This window comes from Vipera ursinii (assembly GCF_947247035.1).
Source record: "Vipera ursinii genome assembly, chromosome: 3".
NCBI lineage: Eukaryota > Metazoa > Chordata > Lepidosauria > Squamata > Viperidae > Vipera > Vipera ursinii.
In genome coordinates this window covers 88,491,066-88,513,263 of record NC_139516.1, presented here as the reverse complement: position 1 = coordinate 88,513,263, position 22,198 = coordinate 88,491,066, and the positions used below count along the sequence as shown (strand labels likewise).

At 42.4% G+C, this 22,198-nt stretch overlaps 1 protein-coding gene across 2 annotated transcripts in view; it reads left to right on the top strand.

The window, feature by feature from the left end:
- The window catches only part of OLFM3 (olfactomedin 3), a 198,771-nt gene that overhangs the window by 108,038 nt on the left and 68,535 nt on the right, over nucleotides 1-22,198 (top strand). Inside the window, exon 1 of one of the 2 annotated variants that reach the window (XM_083358490.1) lies at nucleotides 21,411-21,618. The exons of the other annotated variant lie outside the window; for it this stretch is intronic. Within the exon in view, the coding sequence (XP_083214616.1) occupies nucleotides 21,448-21,618 (171 nt within the window). The 5' untranslated portion in view covers nucleotides 21,411-21,447. Of the gene's footprint in view, nucleotides 1-21,410; nucleotides 21,619-22,198 lie in introns of those variants that run through there. 2 annotated transcript variants of the gene reach the window in all.

Here is a 22,198-nt window from a genome sequence, read left to right as displayed (position 1 = left end):
AGGTTGACATCCACTGTTCCAGAGCAAAGATGAGAATTTATTGCAGGACTCCATCTCCTTTGAATTCTGGCTATGCTAGCTAGAATTAATATGATATTCAACAACAACTGGAAGACCAAAGAGCTTCTGGTTTTTGTCCCATGCTGAAAATGGTTGGGGAGAAATACTTGCCTAAGGGAGAAATTAGACATGATGGTCATCAAAGGGAACAGATCCATATCTCTGGACATGACACACAGGAGAAGTGTCATTTCAGTCACACTGCACATTTTTTTTAGGCTGCAGGCTTTAGGGAACTTAAGGCATAAAAGTGCTTGAAGAATTCCTCTTGTTAACATTTTGCCTATCGTCTACAAACATCCTGGGTGTCATTTTGGGAGCATTAATGAGAAAAGATAACCAGAAATCTTTGCTGCTCACAGCCTTGCTTGGAAAGACGGACTTAAAAGAATGATCATTCAAATATTTCTAATGACATTTTCCCTTTGCAAATTTTTCCCAAACTTATGGCCTGCCCAGGATTCTCAGCCAGCATAGTCAATGGCCAATTAATGTTTTGCTTTGATGAGATTTACATAGATTTGTTACCTATAGTGCCCAGTAATCAATTCCCAATTTTGCAAAACCTGAACTAGGCACTTCACAGCCTCTCTTATATATTGTGATGCATTATACTTACTTCCAAGGTCCAATATAGGCAATGATTTCTAATATTTTATTTGCTTTAATAAGACTTTTAATGTTTTACTTATTTTTGTACATTTTATGTATTTTATTAATGTTTGGCCACTTTTTGCAGGTTTTACCTGTCATAACTGGTAGTCAAAACAATAAATTGATTGATTGATTGATTGATTGATTGATTGATTGATTGATTGAACAGATTTTCTCTAATTCATTACAACATTAAAAAAATAAGCAATGGTTATTACAAATACTCCTCCTGGCAACATGATGAAGCATGAAACATAATATTGTGGTTGCCTTATGTGCCTTCAAGCTTTCAATAGTAGCAAAAAATATCTGTATAACCTTTCCTAGCTCATGCCTATGTCAAGGTCAAGGTCAAGGTCAATGTTATCTTTAGGTTAGTATAGAGCAGGGTTTTCAAACTTGGCCCTTTTATGACTTGTGGACTTCAAATCCCAGATTTCCTCAGCCAACCTGCCTAGCTGAGGAATTCTGGAAGTTGAAGTCCACAAGTCATAAAAGGGCCACGTTTGAAGATCCCTGGTATAGAGTCAAGCTCTAGCACTACAGAAGAATATTCAGAAGAAGTCTGGTAGCATCTTTTCTAACTAACAAATTTTATAAAAGGCAAAAGGCTTTCATGAGCTGTAGCTGCTCTGATGAAGTAAGCTACAACTCACAAAATACTATGCCTTTTAATAAAATGTATTAGTCAGAAAAGATGCTAGGCTTCTGATATTTGCCTACCATAAACTAACATAGCTCTCCTCTTACAATCTGCAAGAGAAATACTTATTTCTCTACCAGCAACCAATTGGAAGCCACCTGTGTATTTGTACCTATGTTTCAGTATTTTCATGAATTTTTACTACAGGTAGGCCTTGATACAGCAACCTTTTGAAGTTAGGACGGACCTATCTTCCAGCTGTTTATGACTCAGATTCAAAGTTATGATGGTTGGACTGCCCTCCACAGTCATGTGACTAAACTTCAGGTGCAGGCAATATGGCCACAATTGTGGCCATTTACAGAGTTCCTGTGGTCTTATGACCACATTTTATGACAGTTTTGCTGAAAACCAGAACTTATTTCCTGCTTTTGGCAAAATGTACCCATAGCAAACCATCGGTTTATCTAACAACCATAGCGTTGGCTTAATGACAGTGGTAATTTACTTAATAATCATTGCAAATAGTCATTTTTATATACATTATAGCTGTAATGAGCATGTTCCATTATAGCAACAGCACTTAGCAATAGCCCTTAGATTTATATACCACTTCACAGTGCTTTATAGCAGGGTGCTCAACCCCCGGTGCATGGACCTGTACCAGGCCGCGGCATGCCAGAAACCGGGCTGCACAAAAAGGGAAGCCCCATCCACAGGATGTAGGCAGCATGTGAAACCAGGCCCACTCCAGTCCACAGAAAAACCTCTCTCGGTTGAACCAGTCCCTGGTACCCAAAAGGTCGGGGGGCGCTGCTTTACAGCCCTCTCTGAGCGGTTTACAGAGTCAGCATATTACCCCCAACAATCTGGGTCCTCATTTTACTGACCTCAGAAGGATGGAAGGCTGAATTAGCCTGCAGTAGTGCATTCTAATCCCTGTGCCACCATGGCTCTTGTGTGTTTCATTCCCTTATATTATTCTGTACTCTTAACCTCTGAACCACCCTCCAAATGCTGTGGGCTACCGCTCATATCATCCTTGCTTGCCTGTGCTTGCCTGTGTTTGATGTAACTTTTCTCCAAGCCTCTTGTAGAGTTCAAGTCAAAAAATACTGTTTTAGAGCAAAGCAGAGATAAAGAGTACTGTTTTGTCTTTTTTAAAAAAAAACACCATACCTTATCAGTATTTTGAAGACTAATTTGCAAGTTTGAACACAGCTAACTTACTTGTTGGCCACTTTGCATATTTTTGATGCAGTTTTTGACTCCAAAACTGCATACAAACATGTTTATTGGAAGAAAAGTTGTGCATACTGTATAATACAAATGAGTATGTGTGTGTCTGTGCACATTTAATTTGTAGATAACATTTAGCAATGGAAATAGTTCAATGCATCAAACTGTAAACTAATGCTCACGCACACTCTTTTTATTATATGAGATATGTGCTTTGGCACTGGGATGATTGTAAGAATAGTTGCTGTATTTTTAGGAGCATGATACTCAGGTTAACTATGGAGCTGTACGGGTGGAAAACACTTATAGGAGACCATCATATGTACATATGATGGAATGCTGGGGGATGCATTCCTGGTTCATTATTCTACAGTGTACAAATGATATGTACTGTTACTCAGTGCCAGCAACCTAACTAGGCGTGATGTTGTCTTTCCTGTCCGAGTAAGGTTTACTTGAAAATGAGAATAACTTCAAATTAGAAATTCGAATATACAATTGTTCTAATTTATTCATATTCAAAAGGGCATGGGGGAAGGTTGCTAACCAAACTGTCTAAGAGGAAGTTAGGAACATAAATACCTGATACAAACTATGATTACAAGTACAAACCTGATCAAACAGAGCAATGCCATGTTGCAAACTTTGGGCATTCCCAGCATTGGACTTGAGTATATAAGTCACATGGTTTGCATTGTGACATCGTAATGTTTGCCCCTTCTACAAATGCCTATAATTGGGAGATAAATAAACATATTAAACTACAGTAAGTAATCTGGATTGAATTAGTTTTCTAATTTATATTATTGATTGGTTTTATTGGCTGAAAAATTTACTTTTAACTGGATTGAAAACTGAGTTCTCTAAAATTCATATCGGGATTAATCCAGATACAGGAAACTTTTTTGCTAGTATTCTTTTTACATGGACAGTTTAGAGCTAAGGAGTATCCATTTTTATCAAGAAAATGGTCTGGTTTGCGTATAATGGTAGATTTAATTCTAAACATACACTGAACTGGGCTTCAGTTTATGCAGATGTTCTCACTAGTTGAAGGTTGCAAGAAATTACAAAGGAGCAACCTATCCATCTGTTGTCTGTCTTCCTACCTACCGTGTTTCCCTGAAAATAAGACCTGGTCTTATTTTTTTTTCCTCCAAAAGAGGCACCAGGTCTTATTTTCGGGGGGGTTGTCTTTTTCACTCACCTCACAACGGCGGCACCAACAGCCACACACAGCTGGCCCACTTCTTCTGTGGCCAAAGGAGCAGCTTCATTCTGCAGCTGAGAATGGAGCTCCAGCCTGCATTTCGCCATCAGAGGCCTTTTGGAAAGGCTTCTGCAGCTGAGAACGGAGCTATGGATTGAATCCATAGCTCGCTTCTCTGCTGCAGAAGCCTTCTGGAAAGGCCTCTTATTGCAAAATGCAGGCCGGGGGAATGCCACAGAAGAAGTGGCCTGGCAAGGTGAGGCAACTGTTGATCCATGGGAGGCTGGCTGCAACGGTAAATGGGTGTGGGGCATATAGGGCAGCTCCACCACACCAACCCCTACCCTAGTTTGATTTTTAGGCATGCGCCTCGCCTCAAACCTAGGGCTTATTTTTGGAGTAGGGTTTATATTAGGCCCACCCCTAAAAATCAAGCTAGGGCTTATTTTGGGGGTAGATCTTTCAGGGAAACACAGTACCTAATTTATCTCACATACATCTCATATACAAGCAACACTGGAATTATCCAGAGCATTAAAGAATATGATTTAGTGTAACATGTATCCTGGAATGTGGCATTATGGAGAATGAGTATAAAATATCTGTGCCCAAAATAGTTCAAATTCAAAATGGTTCCACTGCTGTTTGGCTCATTCTGTTCATTTCCGAAATGTTTTAGCCCCATTTCTTAATTCGAATTGAAAACAACTCAAAACATCTCAAAATCAAAACATTTTGCTCATCGCTGGTGTGAGAAAAGCCCAGTTTGATTTCAGTGGTTAGGGAGGACACACGTTTTGCATCAGACAAGTCCCAAATTGAGTAATCCAAAACTCAAAGAAGCATAGCTCAGTAGTAAAGTACTTGCTTTACATATACGATCACCAGGAAGTCTAGTTAAAAATGATCAAGCAGAAAGTACCAGTTATGGATCAATGGTCCTATTTCCTAAAAGTCATATGTTCCTTCAAAATAAAGGAGAAGAAGGTGGAGAAAGGTCTGTTCCATTAGCTATGCTACAAGGCCAGCTTCAAGAAGTTTTCATCCCCCAGCACATTATTATTCACTTGTAGGAATTGATGACTTACGTTTCTTGCTCTCCTCCTCCTCCTCCTCCTCCTCCTCCTCCACCCCCCCCCCTTTCCCTTGACTTTGGAAGTCATCTTTTAGCTTATAAGCCTCCATATGTTAATTATATGTAAGATACCCTGTTGGGCTTTTCAGCTGAAGAACAGGACAAAAGTTTTTTGCAAACATATTTGCATCAGCATTTCTCAATACTTGTCCTATATATCTGAAATGGAACTTCTAAGTAGGTTCCAGTAAAAATAATTCAAAGTTTAATTACATTTTTAAAGCTTGCTGTAAAATATAATAACGGAAGAAATATGTAAACACTAAAAGGGAATGAGACTGAGTTCTAGGCCTGCCATAAGGCATCTATCTGAGTGTCTTTGGGTCAGTCACTCTTAGTTCAACTCACCTCACAGAGTTGTTGGTGTGGGAAAATAGGAGGAAAGAGTATTAGGTATTTTTGCTGTCTTGAGCCATTTATAAAACTAATAAAGGTGAGAAACAGACAGACATATAATGGATGTTTTACCTTTACTGTTGTTTTGCTAGAATGATTGGTAGGACTTAATTGCAAAAAAAGATGACCATTAGATGGCAGAATTAAATTACTCTCTGTTCCCTTGTTGCCATCCACCCATTATCCATATTTGTCTTTAATCATTCCTATTTCCAAATCTGGATTTCTTATTGCTTGTTGTTGTTAGTTGCGAAGTCGTGTCCAACCCATTGCGACCCCATGGACAACGTTCCTCCAGGCCTTCCTATTCCTCTACCATCTTCTGGAGTCCATTTAAGCTCATGCCTACTGCTTCAGTGACTCCATCCAGCCACCTCATTCTCTGTCGTCCCCCTCTTCTCTTGCTCTTAATCTTTCCCACCATTAGGCTCTTCTCCAGTGAGTCCTTCCTTCTCATTAGGTGGCCAAAGTATTTGAGTTTCAACTTCCGGATCTGGCCTTCTAAAGAGCAGTCAGAGTTGATCTCCTCTAGGACTGACCTGTTTGAATGCCTTACAGTCCATGGGACTCGCAGAAGTCTTCTCCAGCACCATAGTTTAAAGGCCTCAATTCTTTGGCGCTCAGCCTTTCTTATGGTTCTTACTGCTGGTCTACCATTATTATCTACCACTTATGCTCCATAGCTTGATCTTTGCAGACAACCCTTTTGTCCATTTTCCATTTGTTTCAGGGGGAAAAACGGTTGTTTAAATTCTCAACATACATGACCTTCTTGAGTGGCAGTGGTTTCGTTAGGGCTGAAGTCAAGGCCTAAGCATCTACTTCAGGCCCAGCCTTGATACTACTGCCAAGTGCCACTGTTCAGGGTGGCAGAGGAATGGGAAAATATACATTTAGGGGTTGGGGTTGTGGGGGAAATGACATGCCACCAGAGTCAAGTTAGGCATTTTCAAATTCTTGATTTGCCAAGCCCAAAAGGTTCACCATCATTGTGGTGGTAGGCATTTGGGTGAGTTGCTTTAGAAAGAGAGCAGGCGAGACAGCAAAGTTAAGTAACTTTACTTTTATTAAGAACCAGGCAAGGAACAGGAGAACAGCGCTCTTATTTATACTCGCAGCTGTCAACATCTTGACCAATCAGGGCTAAGCCGGTTTCCCGCGCCGTCTGCTTCGCCAATCCGAGCCGGCTGGGTTTTGACAGCTCGGAGCTGTCATCGGTAGCACGTGCGGTTGCCAGGTGATTCTGACAGCCGAGAGCTGTCAGACGGCGGCGCCTGCGTGGTTCTGTCCGGCAGCTTTTGACAGCTGTCAAAAGCTGCCGCGGCTTTTACCTCAGCCCTGTATTTGATTATAATTATGTTTAACATTAATAACCTGTAAATACACAACATGAGTGCCAACTGGAGAATCGCAGGTTTTCTCCAACCTTATTGTATACAGAGACTGAATTGAACCATGATTGTGAATCAAGTTTATCGAAGATCAAGGAAGGTTATCCTCCCTTTTCAAGTGATCAGTGCCGGTCCCCAGCCTAGAATTTAGATAAGCCTTGGCAAGAGACGTAGGGCTCAAATTCTCCTTTCTCTATTACAGTCTTAATTCCTTCTCTCGCCACCCTATCTCTAAGGTAAAGGTAAAGGTTCCCCCGCACATGTGTGCTAGTTGTTTCCGACTCTAGGGTGAGCCGGTGCTCATCTCCATTTCAAAGCCAAAGAGCCAGCGCTCATCCGAGGACATCTCCGTGGTCATGTGGCCAGCATGACTACATGCCAAAGGCTCATGGAACGCTGTTACCTTCCCACCGTAGTGGTCCCTATTTTTCTACTTGCATTTTTACGTGCTTTAGAACTGCTAGGTTGGCAGAAGCTGGGACGAGTAACAGGCGCTTACTCTGTTACGCGGCACTCGGGATTTGACCCGCCAAACTGCCGACCTTCTGATGGACAATGAAGTAGCCGAAGGACCACTCGGGACGACAGGCTAGTTAACTTAAAGGTTTATTTAGAGCAAGACAACAACAGAATAACTTGCCGGCTTTTTATAGCCGGCGGCTGTCAGTGAGGGCCAATCAGGTTTGTTTTATTTGGTGCCGCGTCTTTCCCGTCCAATCCGCGTCGTCTGTGTTTGACAGCTCCGGCTTCCGCATGGCTCGGTGTTTTGACAGCCGCGAGCTGTCAGTGGTCGCGCCTGCGCCCTGCGAGGAACTTTGACAGCTGTCAAAGTTCCCGCGTGTTCTTCTGTCAGATCGGTTTACCTCATCGACTGACTTGTTAACTTATGTATTAAAGATATTAAAGCTGTTTATACATATAATACACCCCTTACCCCTCCCCTGGAGCGTTCCCACCCCCTTGATTGTTGGACCCTGCCCACTGGTAGTCCTTTAGGTAGGTGGGGGCCCTTCGGTTTCTGTCGGAGCGGCGTGGAAGAGGGGCGATGTCTGGTTGTGCTGGTAGCGCGTCTCTTGGTCCCTCTTCGTCTTGGTTAAGTAATGGTAGTATTTCTGGGGGTTGGTGGTCGTGTTCCTCCGGTTGGGGTTCTGGGGTGTGTGGTGGTTGTCTGGGTCTGAGTTGGTCTATATGGCGGCGTAGATTGCCGTGAGTTTGTGTGGATATGAGATAGGAAATGGGTCCTGTTTGTTTAAGCACTGTCCCCTGGACCCATTTGTTTTTATCTGTATAAGATCGCGCCCATATCATTTGGCCTGGTGTGAGTGTACGGTTTGGTTGTGGTTGCTCGTTTTCTTCCGGGAACGTGTCAGGATGTAATCTGTCGAGCCGCGTTATCAGCCTTCTCCCCCCATCTTAGTTCCGCCGGTGATTTGCCCGTTGTTGTGCATGGCGTTGCGTGTTGTGACATTAGGAACTGGCTGAGTCGCCGCTGCCAGTTCCCTTTGACGAATTTTTTCAAAGCTTCTTTTGTAGAACGCACCATAATTTCTGCCATCCCGTTCGTCGATGGGTGGAATGGTGCAGATGTGACCAGCCTAATACAATTCTTCATAGCGAAGATCTGAAATTCACGAGAGGTGAATTGAGGCCCATTGTCTGAAACTATGGTGTCTGGGAGGCCGTGTGTGGCGAATATTTTCCTTAGGGCTTGTATTGTGGCTCCTGATGTAGTTTTTCTAAGGGGAGTGACTTCTAACCATTTAGAATAACTGTCAACTACAATTAAGAAACTTTGTCCCTGGATAGGTCCTGCAAAATCTAAGTGTATGCGTGACCATGGATTTTTTGTCGTTTCCCATTTGTGAATTGGTGCTTGGGGTGGTTCGTTCCGTGTTGCTTGGCAAGTGTAGCACCCTCCCACGTATTTTTCTATCTCTTTGTCAATGCCTGGCCACCATACATAACTCCTGGCCATCGCTTTCATCTTGACAATGCCAGGGTGTCCCTCATGTAGGATGTCTAATGTTTGATTTATGTTTTTGTTAGGTATTATGACTCGATTTCCCCACAGCAGGCATCCGCTATGCGTAGATATTTCATTTTTCCTGTTAAAGTATGGCTGGAATTGGGAGTGTGGGTTTTGTGCTGGCCACCCCGTTGTGGTCCATCTGAGAATTCTGCTGAGTATTTTGTCCTTAGCTGAGTTGTTAGCTATAATCTTTGCAGAGAGGGGACAGTCTGGGAGTTGTGAAATTGCTAAAATCAGGCCAGCTGGGGCTGGGTCTGGGTCCTTACTAGGAATTGGCAGTCTGCTGAGGCAGTCTGCATGTCCTAATTCCTTCCCTGGTTTATGGATTAATTGATAAGAGTAGGCAGATAAGAATGTGGACCATCGAAGTATTCTCGGTGAGAGAATCTGAGGTGTTATTTTATTCCAAGTGAATATCCCTAATAGGGGTTTATGATCTGTGTATATAGTGAAGGGTCTCCCATAAAGGTAGTCATGAAATTTTTTAACCCCTGCGACTATTGCTAGGGCTTCTCTGTCAATTTGTGCGTAATTTCTTTCTGCTTTTGACAGAGTGCGTGAATAAAAGGCTATGGGTCTTTGGGTGCCGTCTTTGTATACATGACTTAATACTGCCCCAATTCCATAGGGAGATGCGTTGCAAGCGATGCATATTGGTGTATCTTCTCGGAAAAGGGTGATCGTTGAGCTATTGCAAATAATCTTTTTTAGTGATTGGAAGCTATTTTCCTGAATTTTGGTCCAGGACCAGGCAGTTCCCTTATCTAGGAGTCTATGCAGAGGTTCTGCGATAGTGGCTTTGTGGGGAATGAAGGCATGATAAAAGTTTAATAACCCTAAAAAGGCTTGAAGTTCTTGTTTATTCCTGGGGCTTGGCGCAGTTTGAATAGCCCTTAGTTTGTCTGTGGTAGGGTGGATACCTTGATCGTCTATTTTGTACCCTAGGAACTCTGTGGAGGTGACTCCAATGGAGCACTTTTCCCGCTTAAGTTTGAGGCCGGCTTCTCTGAGCCGGCTCAGCACAGCTGACAGTCTGTCAGCTAGGTTTGCTTCATTTTCTCCGGCGATGAGAACATCGTCGAAGTAGGGGCAGACCCCGGGTAGTCCTTTCAGGGTTTTCTCCATGATACCCTGGAAAATACCCGGGGCTGCTGATATGCCGAATTGTAGCCTTTTTACTTTAAAGGCACCGCGGTGGGTGACAATTGTCTGGGCTTCCGCGGTGTCATTAGTGACAGGCAGTTGCAAATATGCCTGTGTGAGATCAAGTTTGGCAAAAATGGCGCCGGAGCGGATGGAAGCAAAAACGTCCCTTACCGCTGGCACCGGGTAAGCATGGGGGCTGAGTGCTAAGTTGAGGGTCGCCTTATAGTCCGCGCATAATCTTATTTCCCCGTTAGGTTTTACTGGGGTGACTATTGGGGTCTCCCAGCTTCCCCCCTCCGTAGGTTCAAGTACCCCGAGCCCTACGAGGCGCTCTAGTTCCCTTTCAATTTTTTCTTTAAGGGCAAAGGGCACTCTCCTAGCTCTTATCTTAATGGGTTGGATTGCTGGGTTTAATTGTAAAGAGATGGGGGGTCCCGTGTATTTTCCTAATGTGCCATCGAAGACGTCTGCATACTTATTGCAAACGGCTTTGAGACTGGGTGATTGTATAGTATTTACCCCCGTTATGGCGATCCCTAATGGCCCGAACCAGTTCAGCCCTATCAGGTTGGTGCGATTTCCGGGCGTTACCAGCACTTCTAGGGGACCCTTGAATGATTTGTACTCTACGGTAACCTTAGCCCTCCCTTCCAGAGGAATAGGGGTTTTCTGGAAGTCTGCTAGGTGGACCTGGGTTTGCCTCAGAGGAATTTTTCCCTTGCCTTGTTGACAGATCTCCTGATATGTTTTAAATGAAATTAAGGAGACTGCTGACCCTGAATCCACCTCCATGAGGCAGGACACCCCCTGAATTTTTACCCTGATCCTAACCTTTGAGCTTAGGCTGTTTACCCTGTCAATTGTTTCCACCAGGGCCCCTGGCGTTTTTTCTCTGTTGGCCTGGGTAGCTGGCCTACCTGGGGAGTTTGCCTCCAAATCATTGATGTTGTCACGGCCCTTGCTGCGGCACACCGGTTTGATGTGGCCAGTCTTCCCACAATTGTGGCACTTAGCATTTCTGAACCGGCAGCTTCCTCGGGCATGGTTGCCCCCGCAGCTGGCGCAGGCGGCCCGTTGCTCGTAACGCGGCGGTGGCGGAGGGGGGTTCCTGGACCTTCGGCGGTCCGAAGTGTCGCTTCTCCTCGGTTGCCTGCGTTCCATTCTGCGCTGCAGGGCTTCTCCGTCGGTGAAGTCCACCGACTCGTCGCTGTCGCTGAGGGTTGCACTCTCTTGGAAGACGGTCGCTGGGCTCTCTGGGGTCGTGGTAGTCGGCTTCTTCTTGTGGTTGTACTCGTAGGCCATGATTTCTCTGGTCAATTCTGCCAGGCTCATGTCGGTCTTGGATGTCAGCTTCTTCTGTAGGCATTCGTCCCTCAGCCCGATCACCACCTGGTCTCTGATGCGGTCTTCTAGGTCGGGGAAGTGGCAGTTCCGCGCGGCGTGTCGGACCCCAGCGATGAAATCGTTTGCGGGTTCGTCTGGACGTTGTTTCTTCTGGGCGAATTGAACCCGCCAGTACAGTTTGGATCGGGCTGGCATATAATGCTTCGTCAGCTGGTCTACCAGGTCCGCGTAGGATACCTTGGTGATGGGTACCGGGCTGAACAGCCCAACGGCAGCGTCATAGACGGGGGGTCCGCTGATGTATAGCAGCGCGGCGGCCTTTGCTCTGTCATCGGTGATTTTGCTGACAAGGAGGAATCCCTCGACTTGGCCCAGGTGCGATTGCCACCTTTCGGGATGTCGGGTGTCGAATTCCCTCACGCGGCCGAAGTTTGCCATGTCGTCCGGTCCTGGGTCTCGCTCCGTTGGAAGTTAAAACTTCCCGTGACAGCTCTGACCGGGAACTCTCTTCCGCGGCCGTGACTTCAGCTCTGGAGCGATCCCACCTTCGTCACCAGTGAAGTAGCCGAAGGACCACTCGGGACGACAGGCTAGTTAACTTAAAGGTTTATTTAGAGCAAGACAACAACAGAATAACTTGCCGGCTTTTTATAGCCGGCGGCTGTCAGTGAGGGCCAATCAGGTTTGTTTTATTTGGCGCCGCGTCTTTCCCGTCCAATCCGCGTCGTCTGTGTTTGACAGCTCCGGCTTCCGCATGGCTCGGTGTTTTGACAGCTGCGAGCTGTCAGTGGTCGCGCCTGCGCCCTGCGAGGAACTTTGACAGCTGTCAAAGTTCCCGTGTGTTCTTCTGTCAGATCGGTTTACCTCATCGACTGACTTGTTAACTTATGTATTAAAGATATTAAAGCTGTTTATACATATAATACAGACAAGCTCAGCGTCCTAACCCACTGAGCCACCACGTCCCTTACCCTATCTCTAGCAGGTCACAATTACTTTTAAATCGGCCATACTGTGCCTAGTTCTAACATTATGAACTTGATGCTTTCCCCTGTTCCAGAATCCTCCGAGCATCTGTGAACCAAGCCCACTTAATTGTTTCAGTGCAAACTATCAGCTCGCACTTTATGTTCACTCTGAACATAGCCGCATGGTAGCATTGTTACCTTGCGGTTTTGCCCCACGTTCAACACAAAATATTTGTATGGGTGGAAAAGGAAGAAAGAAAACAAAAGGGTAAAGCAGACAAAAGAAACATACTGCAGGAATGGCTTCATGTTAGCAGGCTGAAATAGTAGCTTGTCTCAGCAAGGTTTCCCCCAGCAGGCTCTCACACACCCAGTCCAATTTTAAACTGAAAGAACTCTCTTTTCTCCAGAAAACCATCTTTATGTCTTCTGTTACTGATTTTGTTCTTCAGCAGACATAAATAAGTCTGAAGAGCTGACATTCTACCTGGTAGAATTTCTTGACTTCACAGACATTTCAAGCAGATTTCTAAGGTCTCCAGGCAGGATTGAGTTCAAAGATTAGAGCCCACAATAACATCCTTATATGATACCTACAGAAACCTATTTCTCTTTTTAAAAATTCACCCACATCCCACAAGATCTGGCCTGTAGTTTAATATTTTCCTTGAACAATAGACTTCCACGATACGTGGTGTTTTTTTGTTTTGTTTTTTTGTAAGAAAGCTGTTGCTTTAAAAATAATCTTTGTCTTGCCCAAAGCGAATTATCAGGTTGATGGAATTGTTCTCCAATGACATTTGGAGAACTACCAGGTTCTTGATTTCTACAGTTTATGTATTAGATAATTAACAGTACTGTCTAGCACAATGCTTGAGGGAATACTCCTGTCTAGCTCATCCTGACTGGTGTAAATGACTAATATACCAATTGCAGCATTGAAGTTTTCAGTTGTAATGTAGCAAATTGCCAATTAGTATTTCAGTCAACTCTGATGTAGAGGGTGGAACACCATCTACTTTTCTTTCTCCCGGTGTACGAATCACTCTGGTCTACAACCTTTATTTTTCTCGGTATGGGGTTTATTTTTCCTGTTTTTGATGTATTGCACACCAGTATGGGTATTATTCTCAAACCATATAGATAATTGATTCCTTGAATATTGGATTTCCATCTGCTGTAACTTTGGAGATGGGGATTGACTTTACTTCCCTCTTTATTGCCACAAGAATAAAAGCTAATAAGAAAATTTGTTGTTGTGTATTCACACGTTATATGTTATGTTACCATGTTCCTAGTTATGAGGTAAAACCTTCGGCAGCTTTTGACAGCTGTCAAAAGCTGCCGGAAGCTACTGCGTAAGCGTAACCGCTTGACAGCTCTGGGCTGTCAAGAACCGCCGGTTACTGCGCAGGCGCGAGTAGCTTGACAGCTCCGGGCTGTCAAAGCTCTCCTTCGCCAATTGGCCCACTTGGACAAGCGGGAAACCGGCACAGCCCTGATTGGTCACCGACCGGCCAGCTGGAATATAAATAGAAGGCATTGTAAGTCTGTTCCTTGCCCGGTTCTGACAATAAAAGGTTTTCGTTAGCCAGCTGTCTCGCGTGCTTCTTTAGCTGACAGAGCATTTGTCATGAAAGTTTCAATGGGAGTTAGTTTTAAAGCAAAATTGAGGGAGCCAAAGAAATTAAGGGAAAACTGTAGGGTTGTTTTTTTTAAAAAAGAGTATGGGATGTATTTGAAAGTTCTTAGAGTCATCAGAGGACTTCAGGAAAAATAGCAATAAGTTTCTTACACAAATGAAACATTTGAAAATATTACAAAATCAGAATTATTTAGAGAAAAATATGGAAATCTTCATAGGAAAATTGGCAAATCCTTTCATTCTGGCACAGCTAATGTTCAGTCCGTAAACTTAAAATATGAGATGCTTGTGATACTTGTAACATTCATTAAAATTCCATTCATTTAAGTTATTTTGAACTGTCGAACAGGAGGGATTGACTTCAGAGGAATATTAGTTTTAGAATTTATACTGTTTCTTAGCACCTGCTGGACTGCCACAGTAATGTAGCAGTTAAGGCACCAGGCTAGTAACTGGGAGACTGTGAGTTCTAGTTCCATTTTAGGCACAAAGCCAGCTGGGCAACAAGGGGCCAGTCATACTCCCTCACCCCTAGGAAGCAGGAAATGGCAAACCATTTCCAAGAAAACTTGCCAAGAAAACTGCAGTGGGGTTATTTCTGATTAGTTGTTTTATTGTTGTTCGCCTACAGACAGAATCTTGCCAGATTAAAGCAATTATCTGCATAACTATAATTATATTATATGGATTGTTAGGAAGGATCTGTCCTTGTCCTCTTCCTCTCTTCTAGACATTTCAAGCTCAGTTATATCTTTGCCATTTGGGAAAGAGACTCTCCTTCCTGCGACTCCATATTTGATGTGGAATTTGACTCCATATTTGATGTGGAATCACCACATCAAAACTGCATCAGTTTAGGCTTGATTTCTTTGCAGCTTGAGAGTGCCCTGCTCTTTGACACACTGACATTTTTGTCCATGGACAGATGCATGGAGAAATGCTAGCAAATTATGAAAGCAACTCACATGCCACTGAGTTGGGATAAGCTCCTGCTGGCTACTTATTTAACTTGTTATGCCAAGTTATATATTTGGGTATATGTGTGTTGTGTGTGTGTGAATATGTGTAGAAAGAGAGAGAATTTGCTGTTACTAATTTTCCAACTTTTCTTCAGAGTGGCTGTGATTTATCATAAATGCCTTGCCAGGGTGAGGATCCAGAGACGCTGGCCTTTGTTTCTTCTATTTCAGATGAATTATGGCAACTTTTCAAATTTCCCCAATTCAGACTAATGCTCAGTAAAGGAAGCCTGGATTCTCATTTGGCTTCACATTACTCATAGCCCCAGGTTACTGCAGATATATGACTCTTTTCATCTTTAATAGTCTTTACCAAAATTGACTAATTAATCCCCTCAGCATTCTGACTGGGTTGAATGAGAAAGGTTTCCATCACATTTTATGAGGCTAGCTCTCTTCCATAGAGACCATACCTACAGAGTAGTTTGATGTCAGATTAGGATTTAGATCACTTCAGTTTCCAATGAGGTGAAAAGAGACTAGCAGATTACACCCCTAGATGAGACATTCTGAGATCACTAACCCCATTAGGTCTTCCAGGTCATTCATACTGGAGTTAAAATATACCTCCTTCTCCAGCCACCTATGTTTTCTTAGATTTGAAATTAACTACTGCTACTACACTACTACTACTACTACTACTACTTCCATCCCAGAACAAAATATGCTTCTTTCTTGAGCAGTTTTAATAAGTTCCCTTGTGTGAAGTGAATAATAACAAAGGTTCTTAGTGGCAGTATCCTTCTTGAATATATCCTCTTCCAAATCGTTGATGTTATCTTTCCAGCAGCAAGTGAAAATGATTGCATTTAGTGACCTTCAGGAAAACTTGTACTTTAATAACTGAAAGAATCTGCCCAACTTGAAAAAGCATCAGAATTCTATTTTTATTCCCAGGCCATCACTCCTCAAATCTCTGCCATCAATAAGCCAGGCCTCCATTCTCTATCTCATTCAGTGTAAGGAAGTGATGTGATAGGAACAAGCTTCAGATAAAAAGGAGTATTAAAAAAGCCAAACTGAGGAAGTCCCTAGGAAATTGAGATTATACTGCTAATTCTGCCACCCCTTCTGGAATGGTAAAATGCTGCCTTATCCAGAGTCTGAAAAGGCAAAATGACAAAAACCCCTGTCCCAGGAATTAGTCCCAGGCTGAAATAAGAAAGAAAACAAGTTTATTTTAATACAGTCAACGACAACAAGAACAGAAAAGGATTTTCAAAAACATCTGTAGCAATATCTTCATGTTCCTGCAGTCTATCATCTTGGTTAAATCAACTAATTTGAGGTATGTAGAGAGAAGCAAAGATTGGCTAATATTTAGGAGCTCATATGCAGGGACGTGGTGGCTCTAGGGACGCGGTGGCTCAGTGGGTTAGGACCCTGAGCTTGTCGATCAGATGGTCGGCAGTTTGGCGGGTCAAATCCCGAGTGCCGCGTAACAGAGTGAGCGCCTGTTACTTGTCCCAGCTTCTGCCAACCTAGCAGTTCGAAAGCACGTAAAAAATGCAAGTAGAAAAATAGGGACCACTATGGTGGGAAGGTAACAGCGTTCCGTGCGCCTTTGGCGTCTAGTCATGCCGGCCACATGACCACGGAGACATCCTCGGACAAGCGCTGGCTCTTCGGCTTTGAAACGGAGATGAGCACCGGCCCCTAGAGTCGGAAACGACTAGCACGCATGTGCGGGGGAACCTTTACCTTTACCTTTATGCAGGTTATGTAAAAATACCTCTCCCTCTATGAATTCACTTCAAAAAAAAAGGGACAAGCACCTAAAACTTCATTTTATCAAGCATTCTTGATTTTTTCAGAGTAGTATAGTATTCTTGGGAACAATCTTAGCCACTACAGAAAGCAGTCTGAAGACCTAAGTAGCCATGTACAAGTTTATTCTTATCTACATATGAATTTGTTATCGTTTCCTGTGTCCATCAAAGTATATCTCTGTCCAAACTATAAATTCATTCAAGCCTCATGTAAATGGCACATCTTCATCAAAGGAAGGGCTACTAAATATTATTGATACTTGCTTGTTTATGATGCATATGCAAGAACAGAGATGTTCACTAGACTTTTTTTCAAAACTCAGCTATTTGATATTGAAGAAAACCGGGGAAGAAAACTAAAAGAAATGAGCACAGTCCAGGTTAACTGAGAATAAACTCCAATTGCTTAGACCCACAATGGAGATTAGTCTATTTCCGAATAAGGAGACATAGAACCATTCATTCATTCATTCATTCATTCATTCATTCATTCATTCATCTGGGAAATTAAATGAAACTATTCCATATAATTCAGTGAATTTACAGAATTCATTACTTTATCTGGGAGCTGAATAGTGAGTGTGATGCATATTCCTTTCCCCTCTTGCTAATTAATGTCCTTCAAATTATAACAACTTCCTGTCTGCATTCAGTCTTCTATTTTGTAGATATCATTAGAATGACACTGGCTAAAAATTGGGGGTGGGGTGGGGGAAGAGCTATCTTTCATGGCCTTAATATAAGCACAGTTGAAGTTCAGAGCAAAAATAAAAGTTTGCAATTTCCCTCTGGAATGCAATGAAAAAAATGAGATCTACAGTCCATGATTAAAATGCAACTTGAATCCTGTTAAGGAAAACCAAGACCAATTCATTTCATTTTATGATTGTTCACTGCCCAGAGTCACCGGTTTGCGATGAATAAGCTATACAAATTGAATAAATACATGTCTATGATTAATAAACTCTTTCCTGTTGTGATAATCTTCTGGGATTTAAAAGAGCACAAAAAAGTCAAAAAGAAAAAGAGTTGGAAAAAAAGCTTAGACACAGACTAAATTCACTTTTTGCCTTGTTAATATGTCATCTGCATCTGACATTGTACAAACCTAGCTATTGAATTTAATAAGCATGTCTCACTTGCCCTTCTCCAGTTGTGTCAACCTTGTGACACAAAGTACTGATTCCCTGGTTTTTCATGTTACTTCAGTAGGAGCTACTGATGACCTACAGCAGAGATCTCTAACCTTTTTCATTCCACGAACCACTGGCAGTGGTTTTGGTGGTGGGCAGGGAGAGAATGGCTTTACATGCACAACTTAAATCCTGCACATGTGCAAATGAAGCATCGTATGCTCACCTGCAACTTCATGGGCTGCAGCCCGGGGGTTGGGGGCCCCTGACCTACAAAGAAGGGTTTGAAAGTTGAAATGGAAGTGAAAGGAACAAAGAAATTTGAACACAATGTACAGATGAAACGGTGGGGAAAATATGTGGTTAAAAGGATTGAAATTTACATTGTTATAACCTAAAAGAGAACTTTTATAAAAATGATGCACCTACTGTTGATGTATAAGTCCAGAAAAAATGTCTAGAATGTATAAAGCTACTTCAAATTTCCTGTTGGAAATGTGGACTACATGAAGGGTTATTTTATCCTGTCTAAATTTAAGGGTTCAAATACATACGATGTAAAGAATTTTAATGACCAACATTCAACTGAACCCAGAACTGGGATTAGTGGATAGTCAATTAGAAAAGAACTATGGAAGAATATTCTTATTTATAATTACTGCTGCAAGACAATTGTATAGTCAAAAATGAAAAGACTCTGAAATACCCACAATGGAGAGGAAGATGACAGAACTTGTAGAGATGGAAAAATGAACTTGTTTAATTAGTGAAAGATCAACAAATACATTTAACAATGACTAGAAACCATTATGGACTTTTTGTTAAAAAGGAAAAAAGAAAAACGAACTTATGATTTATGAAGATTGGAAAGGATAGCTTATTGAAAGAAGGAAATCATGATGTAACTTACGGTAAAATATAAGTGTATTTATAACTGCTATCAAAAAGATTAGAAGTTGGTTCTTTAAAATATTTTTTTCTTTCTTTTTCTATTTTCTTTTTTATTCACCATCATTTCTTATTTTCTTTCTTTTTTAATATTTGAATTATTTTTAACTTCTTAAAAATTTCTTCAATAAAAATATATTTTAAAAAAATCAAAATGTGAGGTTGAGGAAGAATGACTCCTAATGCGCTAACAAGAATTTCTCATAAACAAATCATGATTAAGTTTCTCTTCCCTTAAAGGAAAACAGATTGACCAAAAAGCTCTGCCGAACTACTGTAGTAATAGTTATTTTCTTCTAAAATTATAGCCCAATTTACCACGTGACCTGGAAGCTGAATAATTTCCTCAACATTGTATGCACAACATAAATAACCCCCAAAGCACCTACATGTTCCAACATGCCAATGTAAACAGAATAGTTAATTGGTTTGTTTATTTGTTTTGCAAATTTCTAGGCCACTTAACTCCAGGGTATCTTAAGTAGCCATTCAAGCATATACTGTACAAACAGTAAAAAATAAATCAGAAGAAAATGTAACAGATTACATCATTCAGAAGGAACATCAACTAACTCTCTCCCTTTCCAAGGCCCCAAGAAAGAGCCCTACTGTCAATGCTTTTTTAAAAGGCTGATAAGCAGCAGCCATATGCAGTATATCTCCTGGAGGTATGCTATTCTAGACGGTTGGTACCATACCAGAGGCCTTCTGAGTCCTACTGAGGCTAGGAGGCTAACCCCATATGCAGCACATTGTAGCATTCCATCCATGCAGTGACCAAGTCTTGATGTAAGAGCTCATGGTCCATATAACAACACAAGGCAAGGAAATCTCTGGCTACAGCTGCCAGATGCGCTTCAAGCAAGTGCTATGGGTCCAAAACTCCCCTGCTGATTAAGAACTAAGACCCTGTGGTGGGATTCTGCCACCTCAGCAGAACCGGTTGCTAATTTTTTGTTGCACAGGCCTACAATGGACTTCTGGAAGCGACATCCACAGAGAGAACCAGTTTTCACATATTTGAATCCCACCACTGACTAGACCCCAAAGAAGTAGGTTAACCCTGTTCAGGCCTACAGATGAAAGGCTCCCAGAAGGGCCAAACAACCATAGATGCTTCGTACTGCTAGGATGGAATCTTAGTTTGTTCTCCCCCAACCAAAGGTTCAGCCAGTGGAATATGATGTTAACAGCATAGCTTGAAAGACATGGGACATGATGTATGACTCTGTAAACCACTTAGTGTGTGCTGTAAAGCACCATGAAGTGGTATATAAGTCTAAGTGCTACTGGTATAACTGAGGATCATCAACATTGAAGTGACAAATGACCTTCCCCAACATCCTCTATAGTTGTTAAGTTGGAGGGCTGAGAGTGTTGAACCCTGAAACACCCCACAAATCTGGGGCAGCGGGCTCACCTCTCACCTCCTGTCAACTCTGACTGGAACCCACCATGGAGAAAGGACAAGAACCACTGCAATATGTTGCCTTTAATTACTTGCGGTCAATCCAGAATGATGCCATTGTATTGAAAGCTGCTGAGAAATTAGGACACATCAGGATGTTTGCAATACCCTCTCCCAGCTTGATCTACAAGTGCAAAGTCTGATACTATATGAACAGCATCCTCCACACCATTCAGATACATGGCTTACCACATACATGGTCCTGGAGGCAGAGATAGTTAGTCATGTTCTACATTTCTATCATTTTTTTTCTAAATTCATTACATCAGGAGCCATCATGTCATATTATAGGAAAGTGATGTTTTATTTGTGATATTTTACTAAGCAGCATAAATAAAAAAGTGACATCTCCACAATTATAATCTGAATGTCCCCGCAGAAGCGAAAAATTACAGTGAAACAATCGGTAGAAAAGCAATTTCAGGTACACAGTCTTCATTTTGGCTCTAAGCCAAGATCTTTTCTCTTTTCCTTAAGAGTCATGTTTGGTTGGAACAATTTGGTGTCATAATTGCTATTAGTCACATAAAATAAAAAACAAAAATGTGACATTCCTGGAAATTTCTGCACCCACTCATATACACAGACTTTATCCTGGCTTTGAAGGTAGTAGAGGTAGGAGGCCAGTCTTGACTCTTCAAACAGTGAACCCTTGTGCATTATGGACTATGATGCAGTAAGTAGCTTGACTATTCATGCTGACTTAGAAGCAAGTCCCCTGGAATCCAGCAGGGCTTATTCTCACCCACGCATCAAACTGCATTTTTTGTTCACGCAAAGCCTTGTGACGCTTACTGACAGTGGCAATAGCAAGAGGTTCACGGCCTCATCCCTACCTACAAATGCCTACAGGTGTTCCGTACGAAGTCTAAAAGATGCTGTTCTCTAACCACCAGCTGAATGTAGCAGGTTGACTGTTACCTCTGGCCTTGGACCACTGCCTCATTAACCAACAAGCTGCCCACTCCTGGCAAAGTGATCATCTGTTCTCCTCTACATCTTTTCTTCCATCCCAGGCAAAACTGATTTTATGAGCATTAAAGGCTTTTGTGCCTGTGACCAGCCTGCCTTGCTATGTGGTGCAAAGAGAGGAGACTTCAGTGCCAGTGCTTGGAGGAAGGGGGGGGGGGGAGGAAGCAGCTTGGATGTGCGTTTTGGAGGATGATTACATCTAGAGAGGCTGTACCCTTTTCATGCCATGGATGTTGTGAGTTGCAGGCACGCCTCTTTCCCTGCCAGTCTGTTCTAGGATGATAATCACTCACTATGAAAACTCATTAGCTTCCACAGCAATGAGTCCTCCACTGCTCAAGCTGGGTGCAGTGCTTAGTACCATGGCTATGATTTCTAACTGGATGTCCCAAACGCTCCCATCACTGGTAGGACTGAATACCACCAGGCTGTCCACATTTAACATGCTAGTAAGTAACTTCATTCTCTGGAGAGCTTTTGTGGGCTTGAGGGAAGGGAAGGGAGAGGCATTCTGCTATGGCTTTTCTTTAAAGTGACCCAGAGACTGCAATTTTAATTTTTGCATGCTTCTAGTAAGAACCTTCTTTCTCCCCTTTCTTTCTTTCAAGTCCTTAATGCATGTTGCAACCTAGGCTTATGTGCTGGAAAGAACATTTGCCATCTGGAAGCAGAACATTTTTTTTAAAAAAAAAGCTTTCTAAAATATTTATCTAAGGCACCGGTCTTAAAACACCAAAGGTATTCTTATGTGTTTGCTTTCCACTTTCTGCACTGTGACTTCAAAAAGCCTTGCTGCGATCATACAAAATAATTGTGATTACATTTGAGCTCTTCTGCTTCCTTTTCTTGTAAAACTGTCGCGCGGAGCAGGGTGATCCCCTTTTTCCTGCTTTATTTTCAACGCAGCATTTGGCTGTCCCAGAATAAAAGCAAGATTTTCTTTTTAAAGAGTTTTCCAGAGGAGCAAAAAGAAGAAAAAGAAAGAAAACTTAAGACAAAAAGAAAGCACAGTTGCAAACCCATTTTTGA